Here is a 12,085-nt window from a genome sequence, read left to right as displayed (position 1 = left end):
TACATAAACTCCCCCAAGATTACTAAAATGTCCAAATTTGTAGAAAAAAAAAACATTAAAACCCATGACTCATAAGTGGTAGCCTTCCTGGGTTAAATTCACATATTAGAGTCTTTTTCCAGGCTTTGGTTATGCTTAATGCTACACCAGTATACCAGACAAATTGCATTACACACTGAACTCATGAGTGGCTTGACTTAAAGTTTACTGCAATTATAATGGAATGCAGTCAGTGAAGCTAACACTCATGTATTGCACCACTTACCTGATGACATTTTGAAGGGTGTCAGTCTGGTGCATAAATAACCTGCCTCACATAGTTAACCCCACATTCATTCTCACATTCCATCAATAAGGAAGAAATCTACTTAAATATGCCTGGAAAACAAAGCCAAATTTGGATCAAACAACAGAAGTGGACAAGAGATTCTTTTTAATTAACTATCCAGCTTCCTCCCATGTGTTAAAGAAACAGAAGCTCCAGGTATTCACACAATGGTGCCAGGCAGTGAGTCATTGTTTGTGAGATGTTGTCATAAATGCTTGACATATTTGTGTGATGATGTAGCCAACAAGACAACAATGGGAACAAATTATTCATTCAGCAGGCACATGTTATCATTTTCTGTGAGAAATGGGCTGGAAATTACACTGAAGACAGTATTTTATTTATTTGAAAACTCTGCCAACAGGATAAGGCCAACAAAAGTAAGAATCTTTTATTTTTATATAGATTTTAAATAAAGGTTTGGAGTTCTTGCCGATATACTTACTAGTATTTCGGTATTCCACTAAAGTCAACAGCCTACAATACTCAAACTGCCAGGAGTAAAAAGTTGTGAATGACAGAAATTTGTTGTATGAGTGTTTTGTTTACCAGAGTTGTCCCAAGAGAATTATATGCTTTAAAAGACATTGTGAGTCCTGCTACAAAATGCACAATTACAACAATTGCGTATTTCATTCGCAGTCCATAGAGATTTCCAAAAGGCTTGAATGAATCAGGGGATCAAGTGTGGGAGATGCCATCTGACAGGAAATGACTCCCCTCTCTGTAACGCACACACTCTCACAGGCTTTACACATACACACACATCCTGCAGCTGTGTGTGCTTCACAGGAAGGTCTGAGGGAAAATATATGTGCTCTATTGAGTAAGTATGCCTAAGATCTATGAGTCTGAAAACACACTGAGTAAAAAACATACAATAAATCACTGACTGGGTGAAATTACAACCTCTCCCAAATATGGTCATGATGAAGAACATGTCAACTCATGGACAAATAACATGAGCTGATGTTAAGATTAATAATTGGGAATGAAACATCGGTAATTGGAGTTTAGACTAGTTTTATTTTTCCTTTTGATTAACTTTAGCAAAGAGAAGGACGTATGTGTGTGGATTATTTATGCCCTGTGTTTTCCCTCTCAGGCTACAACCCTGCCCCATTGGTTATGATTGACAGGCCAGTAGGTGAATACACTCTGACCTAAACTAAAGGCTAAACATTTGCTTGGTGCAGCCGGTAGGGGTGGTACAGAAAGAGGGAGTAATAAGCAGTTCTATCCACAGTGCATAGGGAGCGAGCTTTGCCTGAAAGGACGTACTCCGGGCGTAAAAACAGTGGCTCCACAGCGTCATTTGACTTGGCCAGTTTACTTATCTGCCATTTTGTATCTCCGCAGCCGCTCACACGAAGTTGGTTGTCAGCGAAGAAGGAAGCGATTATGCTACTCTTTTCTTAAATTTTTCAGTTTGCACCTTTATTCTGAGTATATTAAAGTTTGACTTCTTTGTATAGGTAAGTGAGTGTCATTAGTGGTCGGCTGACAGTTGATCGTCGTGTCGGACTTCATCTTGTTTACCTTTGCTGTGGCAGGAGAGCTAACGGTAACGACGTTAGCCGAGGTTCTCGCTAGCCTGCTAGCTTAGCTAGCGAACAACGCTGCTAGCGTTAGCTTCCCAAAGCTAACTGTGGTCTGTGGCGAAATGGCGGCCAACACGACACAAGCAACCCCTGCTACTAACTGGTAGGTCGTACTTAATTGCTACACAACACATACAAGACACGGTGAACGAAATGTATGTAGTACAACTTTAGACAACAACGTGGATAAATTGTTTGCTATGGAAGATGCCTAGCCTGGCTATAATCATGAGTTAATGATGATTAATAAGATCAGCTTAAGGTGTTGACAAGTGTTAGCACTCCTAGCTGCATACAGGCCAGTGGTTTGTTTAACAGAAAGCTAACCTGTTCGCTGCTTGACGTTAGTATTTTTTAGACATGTATGTAGCTAAGTGATATTTTGGTGTCGACGATACGTGTAACGTCAATGATCACAAGTTAACTGTAGTGCACATTGAGTTAAAGCTAATGCTACAATTGTTAGTTCTAATGACAAGTAAATATCTAATCAGGTTAATGTTATCATTGAAAGCTACTTTGCTCTTAAACAAAACGACTAGTGGATAGACGTAAGCCAAGTTAGTAGGTAGCATCAAACCTACTGTCAATATTTCTTCATAAAAGGTTTTAATATGTTGGCTTACACGAGAGCAAACCCGTTACATTTGTAGTTGTTTTTTTTTCTTTACCGCGGTAATGACTTATTAACCATACCTATGTGCAACAGATAAATCACTGTATCAAAACACACTTGTCTCATGTTTCTGTGTCTGTGGCAGGTCCTATGGTGCTGCTGGAGATGGCCAGGTCCATGAAAACCCTGAATGGGAGAAAGCAAGACAAGCACTTGCATCCATCAACAAGAGTCAGAGCTCTGCTAAGGCCACACAAGCCAACCGGACCACAGCAGAGGTGAGCTCTTCTCTCATTGTTTATTTTGGGCTTTCTTACAGAGCATTGAAATACATTTTAAGTGATTTGATCATGAGGTGAGCTGTAAAAATTCAAATGTGGAAGCTGAACATCAACATAAATAAAAAACTTGATCAACTTTTAATCCTATCCAGTAGTCCCACATGAACCGTTCTGCAGAATTATGCCTGGAATAGTAAAAGAGTGTTTATATATGGATGGTGTCAGGTGGTGAAGTGGCTATAATTTTGTTTTCAAGTGTTAATGTATCAGTTTCTTAATTAAAAATGTGTGCACATTCTTGCTGCATTACCATTTCTGTTCCTGCTAGATGAGCCCCTCTCTGTTCTGGATTAAAATGCCACGGCTATTTATGTATATGTGTCATTTCAGGCCGGTCAGTTTCAGCCAGCAGTGACTGACTCTGCTGCCATGCAGCAGCAGTACTATCCATGGTACCAGCAAACTCAGCAGCATTACCCTGGATACACATACCCCTATAACTACTACTACCCCATGGGTCCAGTAAGTCCAGAAAGTTATTTTGCCTCAATGGAATGCACTGCATTCAATATTGTTAGCTGTAGGACTTGTACATCTGTGTCTCCCTAAATAACATCTGATGCTGAGATATTTGGAGAAGGTACTACAATGACAACATGGGTTTCTCTGACTTTCCAGTATGGAGCTGCATATCCACCAAATCAGTATGGTGTACCCCCAGGGCCTTACCCCGGAACTCCAACCTCTAATGGACAGGTACAAGAGTTTGCTTAGTACAGCAACATATTTATGGTGTGTAATATGTGTAGTTATTTGTAACATCACAGTGTTTCATCAAATTGATGTTCAGTTTATTCTCCAGTCATTTTTGTAGCTTCAGGTGCATTTCTTTCCCTTCAAAAAGTCTGTGTGTTACAGCTAAAATGGCTTTTTCTGTATTTTCTGTCTTTCTTTTCATAGCCTCCTCCAGTGCCTGGAATGGAAGACCAGTCATCCAACTACCCCTCTCAACCACAACCACCTCCTCCTGCTACTCCCCAACCACCCCAAAGCCCAACCACCTCAGAGAAACCCCCTCCGCCTCCACCCCCACCTATTCCTCCCCCACCCAACTCCCAGTACCCCCCTCCTCCATCACAAAATGCTTATAGTGCCAATAACTCCATGGCATACCCACCCGGTGACCCCAACCAAATGCCAGTTTACAATCATTCCCAAGGAAGACCTAATTATGGACAGGGCTTCCAAGCCCAGAACACCTATCAGCCCTCTCAAAATACCTCCCAGCAGCAACAGCAACCTGGCCAGTATGTAACGGGGCTCGGCAGAGGAGAGGTCAACAAAAACAAAAACCAAAAACAAGGACAGCAACTGTGGCACCGCATGAAACGTAAGATTTACTCTTTTGTGAAGTTGCTAACATTTATAACTTTTTTTTAAACTGAATTACTGTGGAGGGTCTGATGTTGGTGACACCCTCTTTCTCTTATGCAGCTTACACATATGTTATCTCTATTATTATTTCCATATTTGCATTTGAGTGCATTAATTACATGCTTGTGTCAACTATAGCCCAAACTAAGTAACTACAGCTAAGGTTTCAGATGTCAGTTTAGTTATAAAAAACTTAGTGCTCAAATAATTTACTTTTTATATATTTGTTCACACAGAGGCACCTGGGACAGCTTCTGTGAAGTTCAATATTCCCAAGAGGCCCTATCAGGTTCAGTGTTCCCCAATTTCCAATCAGACTTTCCCTCCAGGCGAGCAGCCCTCTGGATTGAATCCAACTCCTTCCTCCCCAGCTAGTGCCAGCGCTGCACCTGGTGGTTCTCAGACACGGTGAGAACTAGTCTGTCTCCATGGATTCAGTATTTTTATAATCTGTGAATAATACGTTGACTTGAAATGCTTTCTCTTTAGACCCCAGGACTGGCCCCAAGCCATGAAGGAATATGTGCAGCGCTGTTTTACAGCCTGTGAGACAGAGGAAGACAAAGATCGTACAGAGAAAGTGCTGAAGGAAGTTCTGCAGGACCGGTTAAAGGATGGCTCTGCTTATACCATTGATTGGACCAGAGAGCCATTGCCAGAGTGAGTTTAGTAGTGCAATACTGTTTGCCTGTTTTAGTTTTTAATTTTCTTCAAATTACTGTACATGAGATTTGCAGATTAAACAAATATCAGTTTACTTTTTAATGTGGGTTCAGTTGAGTACAGGGGTATATTGAATAATTTTTCTCTGTTACTGCAACAGTCTTGACTGATGGATTTCTTGGTTCTTTATAGTTCTGTGACGCGCTGATACCTTTGCCTGCAGTTTGTACATTCATACATTTGGGTCTTTTTTTGTAGACTAAAGGTCAAGCAGTCTCGTTGGGAAGCTATTCCACCCCAGAGGTCATCAGATGGCTCAATTAGCCGTGGTGGAAGCACAGTAGCAGCAGCATCAAGAGGCAGGGGTGGTGGACACAGATTGGGCCACTACAGGAATATATTTTCCCAAAGGAGTCCTTCCTCTAGTTCCTCCCGTTCCTCCTCCCGCTCCCCATCGCCCTCCCACGGACGACACAGGGACCGCAGCAACCAAAGGCACAGACGCAGGTAAGACACTGTTTCCCCCCAATTACTTTGGTTACTGAGGACTTTGTTTGTATTTTCTTCTTAAATGTCTTGTATCTCTATGCTCCCAGTGATTCTGGATCACAGTCAGACAGCAGCATGTCCAGTGACCTCCGACCTCAGCTGTCAAGACGAAGTCAGAGAGGAGCACGTGGTCGTGGTAATGAGAGAGATAGAGGACGTGGAGGTGGAGAGAGAGGGCGAGGAAGAGGAGGGAAAGCCAATAGAGGAAGGAGGTAAATTGCTAATTATGTTACAATGAAAATTATGTGTAACTAGGCCCTTATCTTTCTTGAGGAAGGCAAAAATGGAGGATTTTAATTAAACCTATCCTCACAGAAACATGGAAGATTCCAATTCAGCTATGGGAAAGAAGAGGAAAGGTGGCAGTGCTGGTCTGGATTTCCATGATCCCAACAGAGAAGCCAAGAAGCAGAGCAGAGCAGCTCGTTTCCACAAGCAGCTTCGCTCGGAGCCCCTGGTTCTCTCCATCAATTCCCTGGACCTACCTGATGGAACACAGGAAGGCCTCAGCTGGGAGGACTGCCCCATTGTGGGCACATGCCAGGACATCACCAAGCCCTACTTGAGGCTCACCTGTGCCCCAGACCCCTCCACTGTGCGCCCTGTGCATGTAAGTCATGCTCTTCTGTCATCCTTTATAATGTATTCTTACTGTACCTGTATGGCCTTTTCTTGTCTCTTAATGTGTGAGAAATGTTGAATATATGTGTTGGTTGAACGTTTTCTAAATCAGTTTTTCACCATACCTTACACCATGCAAAATGCACAAAACAACGGAGGGGGAGGGTTTGACATGATGAAACCTCTGAATGTATTTTTCTCCTTTCATACCACAGAAGATAAAGGTCAAACTATAACCTATTTCTGAACTTGTTTTTACCCAGGTCCTGAGAAAATCTCTGCAGGCAGTGAAGGCACACTGGAAAACCCACCAGGACTACACCTATGCCTGTGAACAGATGAAGTCCATACGACAGGATCTCACGGTGAGTTACCATCATATATCTTTAATTATTTCATTGTCTTTCTACAATGTTCACTTCTGCTTGGGTTATTGTTTTCTGCTTTGTCCTAATGTATTTTCCCCGATCATTATTCAGGTCCAAGGTGTGCGTACTGACTTCACAGTGGAAGTGTACGAGTGTCATGCACGCATTGCACTGGAAAAGGTGAGTCTGTTTTTCATTATAAGCACTAGCTAAAAGTGATAACGGTATATTTTTTTTAATACCAGTTGAGTGTTGTCTTCAGGGAGACCATGAAGAGTTCAACCAGTGCCAGACCCAGCTGAAGGCCCTGTATAAGGACAATCCCTCAGAGAACATTGGAGAGTTTACAGCATATAGATTGCTGTATTACATCTTCACTAAAAATTCTGGAGGTATGCTCACAAAGTTTTCTTTAGAGTCACTATTACAAATCGCATACATGTTCGCACCCTCTGTGCGGTTTCCTTGCACATTTTAAGTGGGCCATTCATCTTCCCCTCCAGATCTGACCACTGAGTTGGTGTACTTGACCCCAGTGCTGCGGGCCGACGTGTGTGTGGCCCATGCTCTTGCACTCCGTGCTGCCTGGGCACTTGGAAACTTCCGCCGTTTCTTTAAACTGTACCAGGAAGCCCCACGCATGGCTTCATACCTCATTGACAAGTTTGTAGAAAGGGAAAGAAAGGTTGCACTTCGGGCCATAGTCAAAACGTAAGTCACTTGCCAGAAAGGTCCATGTTTTTTAGGTCCTTTTTAGTAAAGATTGAGTGCTGATCTCCATTTTTTTGTTTCTTCTGTCTGCAGGTTCAGGCCTGACTTGCCAGTGCAGTATGCGCAGTCCAATCTGGGCTTCCCTTGTTTAGACTCCTGTATGGCATTTCTTACTGGGCTAGGTGTCACTTTTACCCCCTCTGACCCCACAAAGATAGACTGCAAAGCCAGCACAGCCGCTTTGGCTGCCTCCTGAGGTGGATGGGGGGTTCGCACCATGAAGGGAGGCGCTAAGGGACCATAATGGATCCTTACTTATACATTGCACTGCACTTCAGACACCTCAGCCAGTTCAGAGAGAGTATTCAGCAGACTAACAACTATAGGAGCCCCATGTAGAAAGGCACATGCTAGAACGCTCTGCTGCAACATTCAGATTTCAGAAGGCAGATGTAATTTTCTGACACTCGTAGTAGAACTGTTTTAAACATGAAGAGTCTGCTCACACTGTCACTCAAATATTTTTAGGTTAGCTTAATTCCCAAGATGTCTCACTACGTGTATGATGCCAGAACAGTGAGTGAATAGGTTAGATTTGGGATTATCATGTAATCTCAGCACTTGGAGGCTAGGAAGTCACAGAACCAGATCAGGGAAGCTCTCGCCCTCACGGTTCCTGTTCCTTCCATCAGATGTCAAAGCTAACAGTGTTATGTCATGTCTTTTCCTTCCTCAAGTCAACAGCTCCAAGACCTGAAGTTTCATGCCTTGACAACCAAAAGGGAAAAGCAAACAGCTATTCTTCAAGTCATTCCTCCAGCTGTCTCCTGTCTAAAGTCAAGTCTATGGAATCAGGTCAACTTTACACTTTCCTCTTAGAGACTGTGAGACTACGAGGCGAGAAGAGGCCAGCAGTTTATCCTAAAGAAGAGTTGGTGGTTTGTATGTCCTGCCCTGCGCCCAGTTTCCTCAAGGTATCTGCAGTTGGCTGTTCATCCCGTTCCTTGTCCCCACTCATGGCTGCGAAATCAATGGACCTAAGTCTTGTTCCTGATTGAAGTAGTAGTTATTCATGCTGGTCCCAGTCATGAAATAGATGGCCAGCATTGAGGGGAAAAGTCTCATCTGATGAGCATTGACTTTATGTATGATAAAGGATACAGGCAAGTGTTCTTCATCAAGGTGACCTCCTCACTCCATCATACCCCGGAAGCTGAGCTCCATCTCCAGATTCACAGCAGCAAGAGGCGGAGAGGGAATCTGCTTCCATCATCCTCAGGTAGAAGGTCTGCCAGCACACCCTGATAAACACAGCAAAGTCCAGTGATGACGCCCATCTTTCATCCGTGTTGATCGTCTTGACCTCAGCAGCTGATAATCAAAAGAAACAAATAGAGCTGAAGGAGAATTCTACGTGGTGAAGCACCAGTGGGAAAATGGCCGTTTCCCCAAGAAGGAATAACAACGAGTGGTTTGTATGCTACATCTGGCTCTGGTGTTTTGCGAGGCTGGTAAGACAAAGAGACTTCTCTGGAAGGAGGTGGATGACGGCACAACAGATGTAGCCTCACATTTCTTCTGTGTTACGTGTTTTATGTCTTGTGTATTTTGGATAGCAGTATTGGCCTTTCAGAAAAAGAATTATGGAGGTGCAGAGCAGATTTTTATCGTAATTTACAGGATAATATTGGACAGATGAATTAATAATAACAAATTTAACAATATCCTAAAATGTCAAAGTCAGTGAGATCCCAGTAACTTACTGCACAAATGCATGCTGTTTAAATGACATTTGGAAAAATATTTAAATCCAAACATGAGTTTTAAACTGATGTAGATAGTAAGTTAATGAAGAGACCACTGCTTTTATCCATTTTCCCATTAGTTATGATGTAATTTTCTAAAATAAAAGTGCAAATGTAGCCTCATGATAGTCTACTGAACTGTTTACCCAAAATGTAAAGACAGAACAGGTTCTTTAGGTGGCAGAGGTGTTGGAGTTGAACAAATTCTCTCTGAATTATCTTCAGACACAGAATAATATTGGTGGTGGTGCACACTGTCTTAGGTGATAATTGGGGAAGAATATGTGTTATGACACTTAAACTACGAGCGATCAGACAGTTTTCAAATGTCAGGAATATATCCCTAAACGGCAGAACCTTAAATGCAGACTTCCCACCCTATCTTAGAATTTGGTTCCCCATAAATGCAGGTTGACATTTTTTATTTGAACAGTATTAACTGCAACTGTAGGAACATGAGTGGAAGCTGGCTTGCTGTATAATTGACGTGTTTACCCGTCTACACAATGTTTTTGTAAATATTGTATGATATTGCTTAGATTTCTTTTCCATTAGAGCATAGTGAAGTTTTTTTTAGTTAACACACGGGTAAGTGTGAATTTTTTTTTTTTTTTTTTTTTTTTTTTTTTCTCTTTCTCTTAGTTTCGCAAACCTCTTACTTAGACCATTTATGTGAATATGTAAACTTAAGTGCTGACAGGTCTGGATTGGGTTGTGTTATTCATTACATTGGATGTTGCAGTGGACTTGATAATTGCCAGTTGAATGCGAGCAAGTTTGTCCCAGTACAGCCTGAAAACATCCACACAGGCTCTTAAACCAAATGTTGGCAAGATCTTGTGCTCAGTTTCCACTGAAATGAAAAATGTGGCTGTTTTTAAAATAATCTTGTCTTCGGGCTAAAAACACGTTGCCACATTAATGTGACTCTGCCTATTCTGTGGAAGCTTCGTGCTGGCAGATCGTTCCATGCAAAGCTGGTGTTTATACTCTGTGATGAATTGAACCACCTCTGCCAAACACACATATTGTGTTTGGAAGTAGCACCTTCCACAAAATCACAAATTTCCATCAGATTGACAAAACGTTCTTGTAAACCTGGATTTGTTTTCCAAGATGTTTGTAGCTGACCATTATTTCAGCAGATATTTTGTAATGACAATGATCTCAACATGTTTTCTTTCCTCCCCTTCATTTACCTGACCCCCCTGTCCTCTTTGCTATTCCCTCCCCTCACTCCCTGAACCTTTCTCTCACACACCATCAGACCTCTCATTCTTCAGCTCGTAGCACTGCTGCATTGCAGGAGCACACGGAGGGATGATAAGTGGGCGAAGCACCTCCAGACGCCAGCCGGAGAGAGTGAATTGTGAGCAATTCCAGTCTTGGTTTGACCCACTGAAGTTGAAGCCATACAGCTGATAAAATAAATGGGAGGCTCACACAATGAAATGTGGAAAATGTTCATCTGCTGCTAATGTGATTTGCTGCTAACCCAAATATTTAAAATGTCTTTCTGTGCAACACGATACCTGTTTAGTTTAAAAAGCAAAGTTGGATGATTGACAAAGTCACCTTGTACTGTTGTTTTCTGTTTGTCCAGATGCATTCGTGTCTTTTTAATAATATGCCTTCAGTTGTGTGCTGCTAGAATTTGTCGTCTAGATTTTTTTTCTTTTGCTCTATTTATTTGTGGTTAGAAATCATTGACAGAGTTGCTGCAGAGATTAGTTTTGAGAGTTAAATCCCTCATTGAAAATGTGTCTGGACATACAGAACATGTTAGCCTCAAAATTCGCTTATATTTAGTAACTTTTTTTTATTTTCCTCAGTAAGCAGTCCTCTTTAGACAAGGTTTCTTATTTGATGTGCTGGTGTGTGCTCCCATGCTAAGAAATGACTTTTGGTTTTTTCAGATGTGATGAGCTTGGCTTTGTGAAAATGTCAATTTCATGCACATGGTTAAAGTGTGTACTTCAGATGTCTCAGGTTTTCTGCATCGAAACAGCCCAGAATGTTTGCTTTCTCTTTTTTTCATTATTTTTTCTTTTTTAGTAGAAAATTCACCCCAGACAACTAACAATACACACTGTCATTTTGGATGCTTTGTTCTTTCTCTCCCTCCAATGCCTTAGCCACGTTTTCAGTATTTTTTGCTCCCATGTTAGTGTAAACCTCCATCAGTCTTTGTAACTCCTTCCTTGATATTTGACACTGGAACAACTCCCACGTCCCTCGCCTCAGCTGTGTTCATTTCCTGCTGTTTCCTTTTTAACTCGTCTTCATTTGAATCCGTCTTCCCTCACTTTCTCCCTGCATGCCGCCCCTCCCTGCTCTCTCCTCCAAATCTCTAACCAGTATTTGTTCTCTTCTCATATCTTTTCCCTTTATGTTGAGTATGTTTGTGACCGGTTGCCTTGTGCAACTAGTCACACTCACTAGTAAGTATTGTGTTGCGTCTGCAATGCTTTAATAGTTTATGTTGCAGCTCACTAACAACTGAAGCTGAAGGTTTATCTGTAATGGCTCCTCCCAGTCCCCAACCCCAACCCTCTACAGATCTTACATGATAAACTGCCATTTTGTAAATATCGTGTACATATTTTGAAAAAGTCTAATAAAATTCAAGTATGATGGCATACAGTGTTGCTTTTAAATTTTGGTGTGTGTGTAATGGCAGGATTGATCAGTAAATTTAGGCATAAGTGGATCAACCCACAAAACCAGAAGATTTTGAGCGGTGGAAAATAAAAGGTCACAAAACTGATAAGTCAAGTTTATAGACGGTTTATTCTGAAATGTGAAACATCAAGTGAGAGGCACCTGTGACAATGTAAGAATAAAAATGAGTGATTAGGTTACTTATTGCAAAGAAGTAATTTACTTCTCAAGCTCTTTAGTTCAGCAACGTTTTTATTTTTATTTTTTATTTCAACCAATACATTTGAGGTTTAAAATGTAATGAAAGTGAGTAGAGTAGTTGGAAATAAAGAGGTCCAATGATGAGTGGAAAAACATTTAGAAAATATGAAATTAAAGGGAAAGCTCTGGAAAATACAGCAGTAATCAAAGATGAAGTAGAAATTAATGTATATAACTACATGCAAT

The 12,085-nt window shown here is 41.4% G+C and overlaps 1 protein-coding gene across 1 annotated transcript; it reads left to right on the top strand.

Annotated features, from left to right (window-relative positions):
* Positions 1-1,686: 1,686 nt before the first annotated feature.
* Positions 1,687-8,022, top strand: leng8 (leukocyte receptor cluster (LRC) member 8). Its single transcript, XM_070834926.1, has 16 exons — positions 1,687-1,803; positions 1,882-2,032; positions 2,691-2,823; positions 3,217-3,348; positions 3,505-3,582; positions 3,787-4,216; positions 4,497-4,668; positions 4,750-4,920; positions 5,182-5,430; positions 5,520-5,684; positions 5,788-6,082; positions 6,357-6,458; positions 6,573-6,641; positions 6,724-6,853; positions 6,965-7,172; positions 7,266-8,022. Exons 2-16 carry the CDS (start codon positions 1,992-1,994, stop codon positions 7,426-7,428), a joined length of 2,538 nt encoding a protein of 845 aa, XP_070691027.1. The 5' UTR covers positions 1,687-1,803; positions 1,882-1,991; the 3' UTR covers positions 7,429-8,022.
* Positions 8,023-12,085: the final 4,063 nt, after the last annotated feature.

Source organism: Pempheris klunzingeri, chromosome 8, assembly GCF_042242105.1.
Source record: "Pempheris klunzingeri isolate RE-2024b chromosome 8, fPemKlu1.hap1, whole genome shotgun sequence".
NCBI lineage: Eukaryota > Metazoa > Chordata > Actinopteri > Acropomatiformes > Pempheridae > Pempheris > Pempheris klunzingeri.
The sequence above is the reverse complement of the archived record's forward strand: the minus strand, read 5'-3'. Positions and strand labels throughout refer to the sequence as shown.

Excerpts from the sequence above, each read along its gene's own strand:
- leng8 (XM_070834926.1), top strand. The coding sequence starts at position 1,992 with ATGGCGGCCAACACGACACAAGCAACCCCTGCTACTAACTG. Across the intron at positions 2,824-3,216 it reads CCAACCGGACCACAGCAGAG|GCCGGTCAGTTTCAGCCAGC; the intron begins GTGAGCTCTTCT and ends GTGTCATTTCAG. Across the intron at positions 6,459-6,572 it reads CCATACGACAGGATCTCACG|GTCCAAGGTGTGCGTACTGA; the intron begins GTGAGTTACCAT and ends ATCATTATTCAG.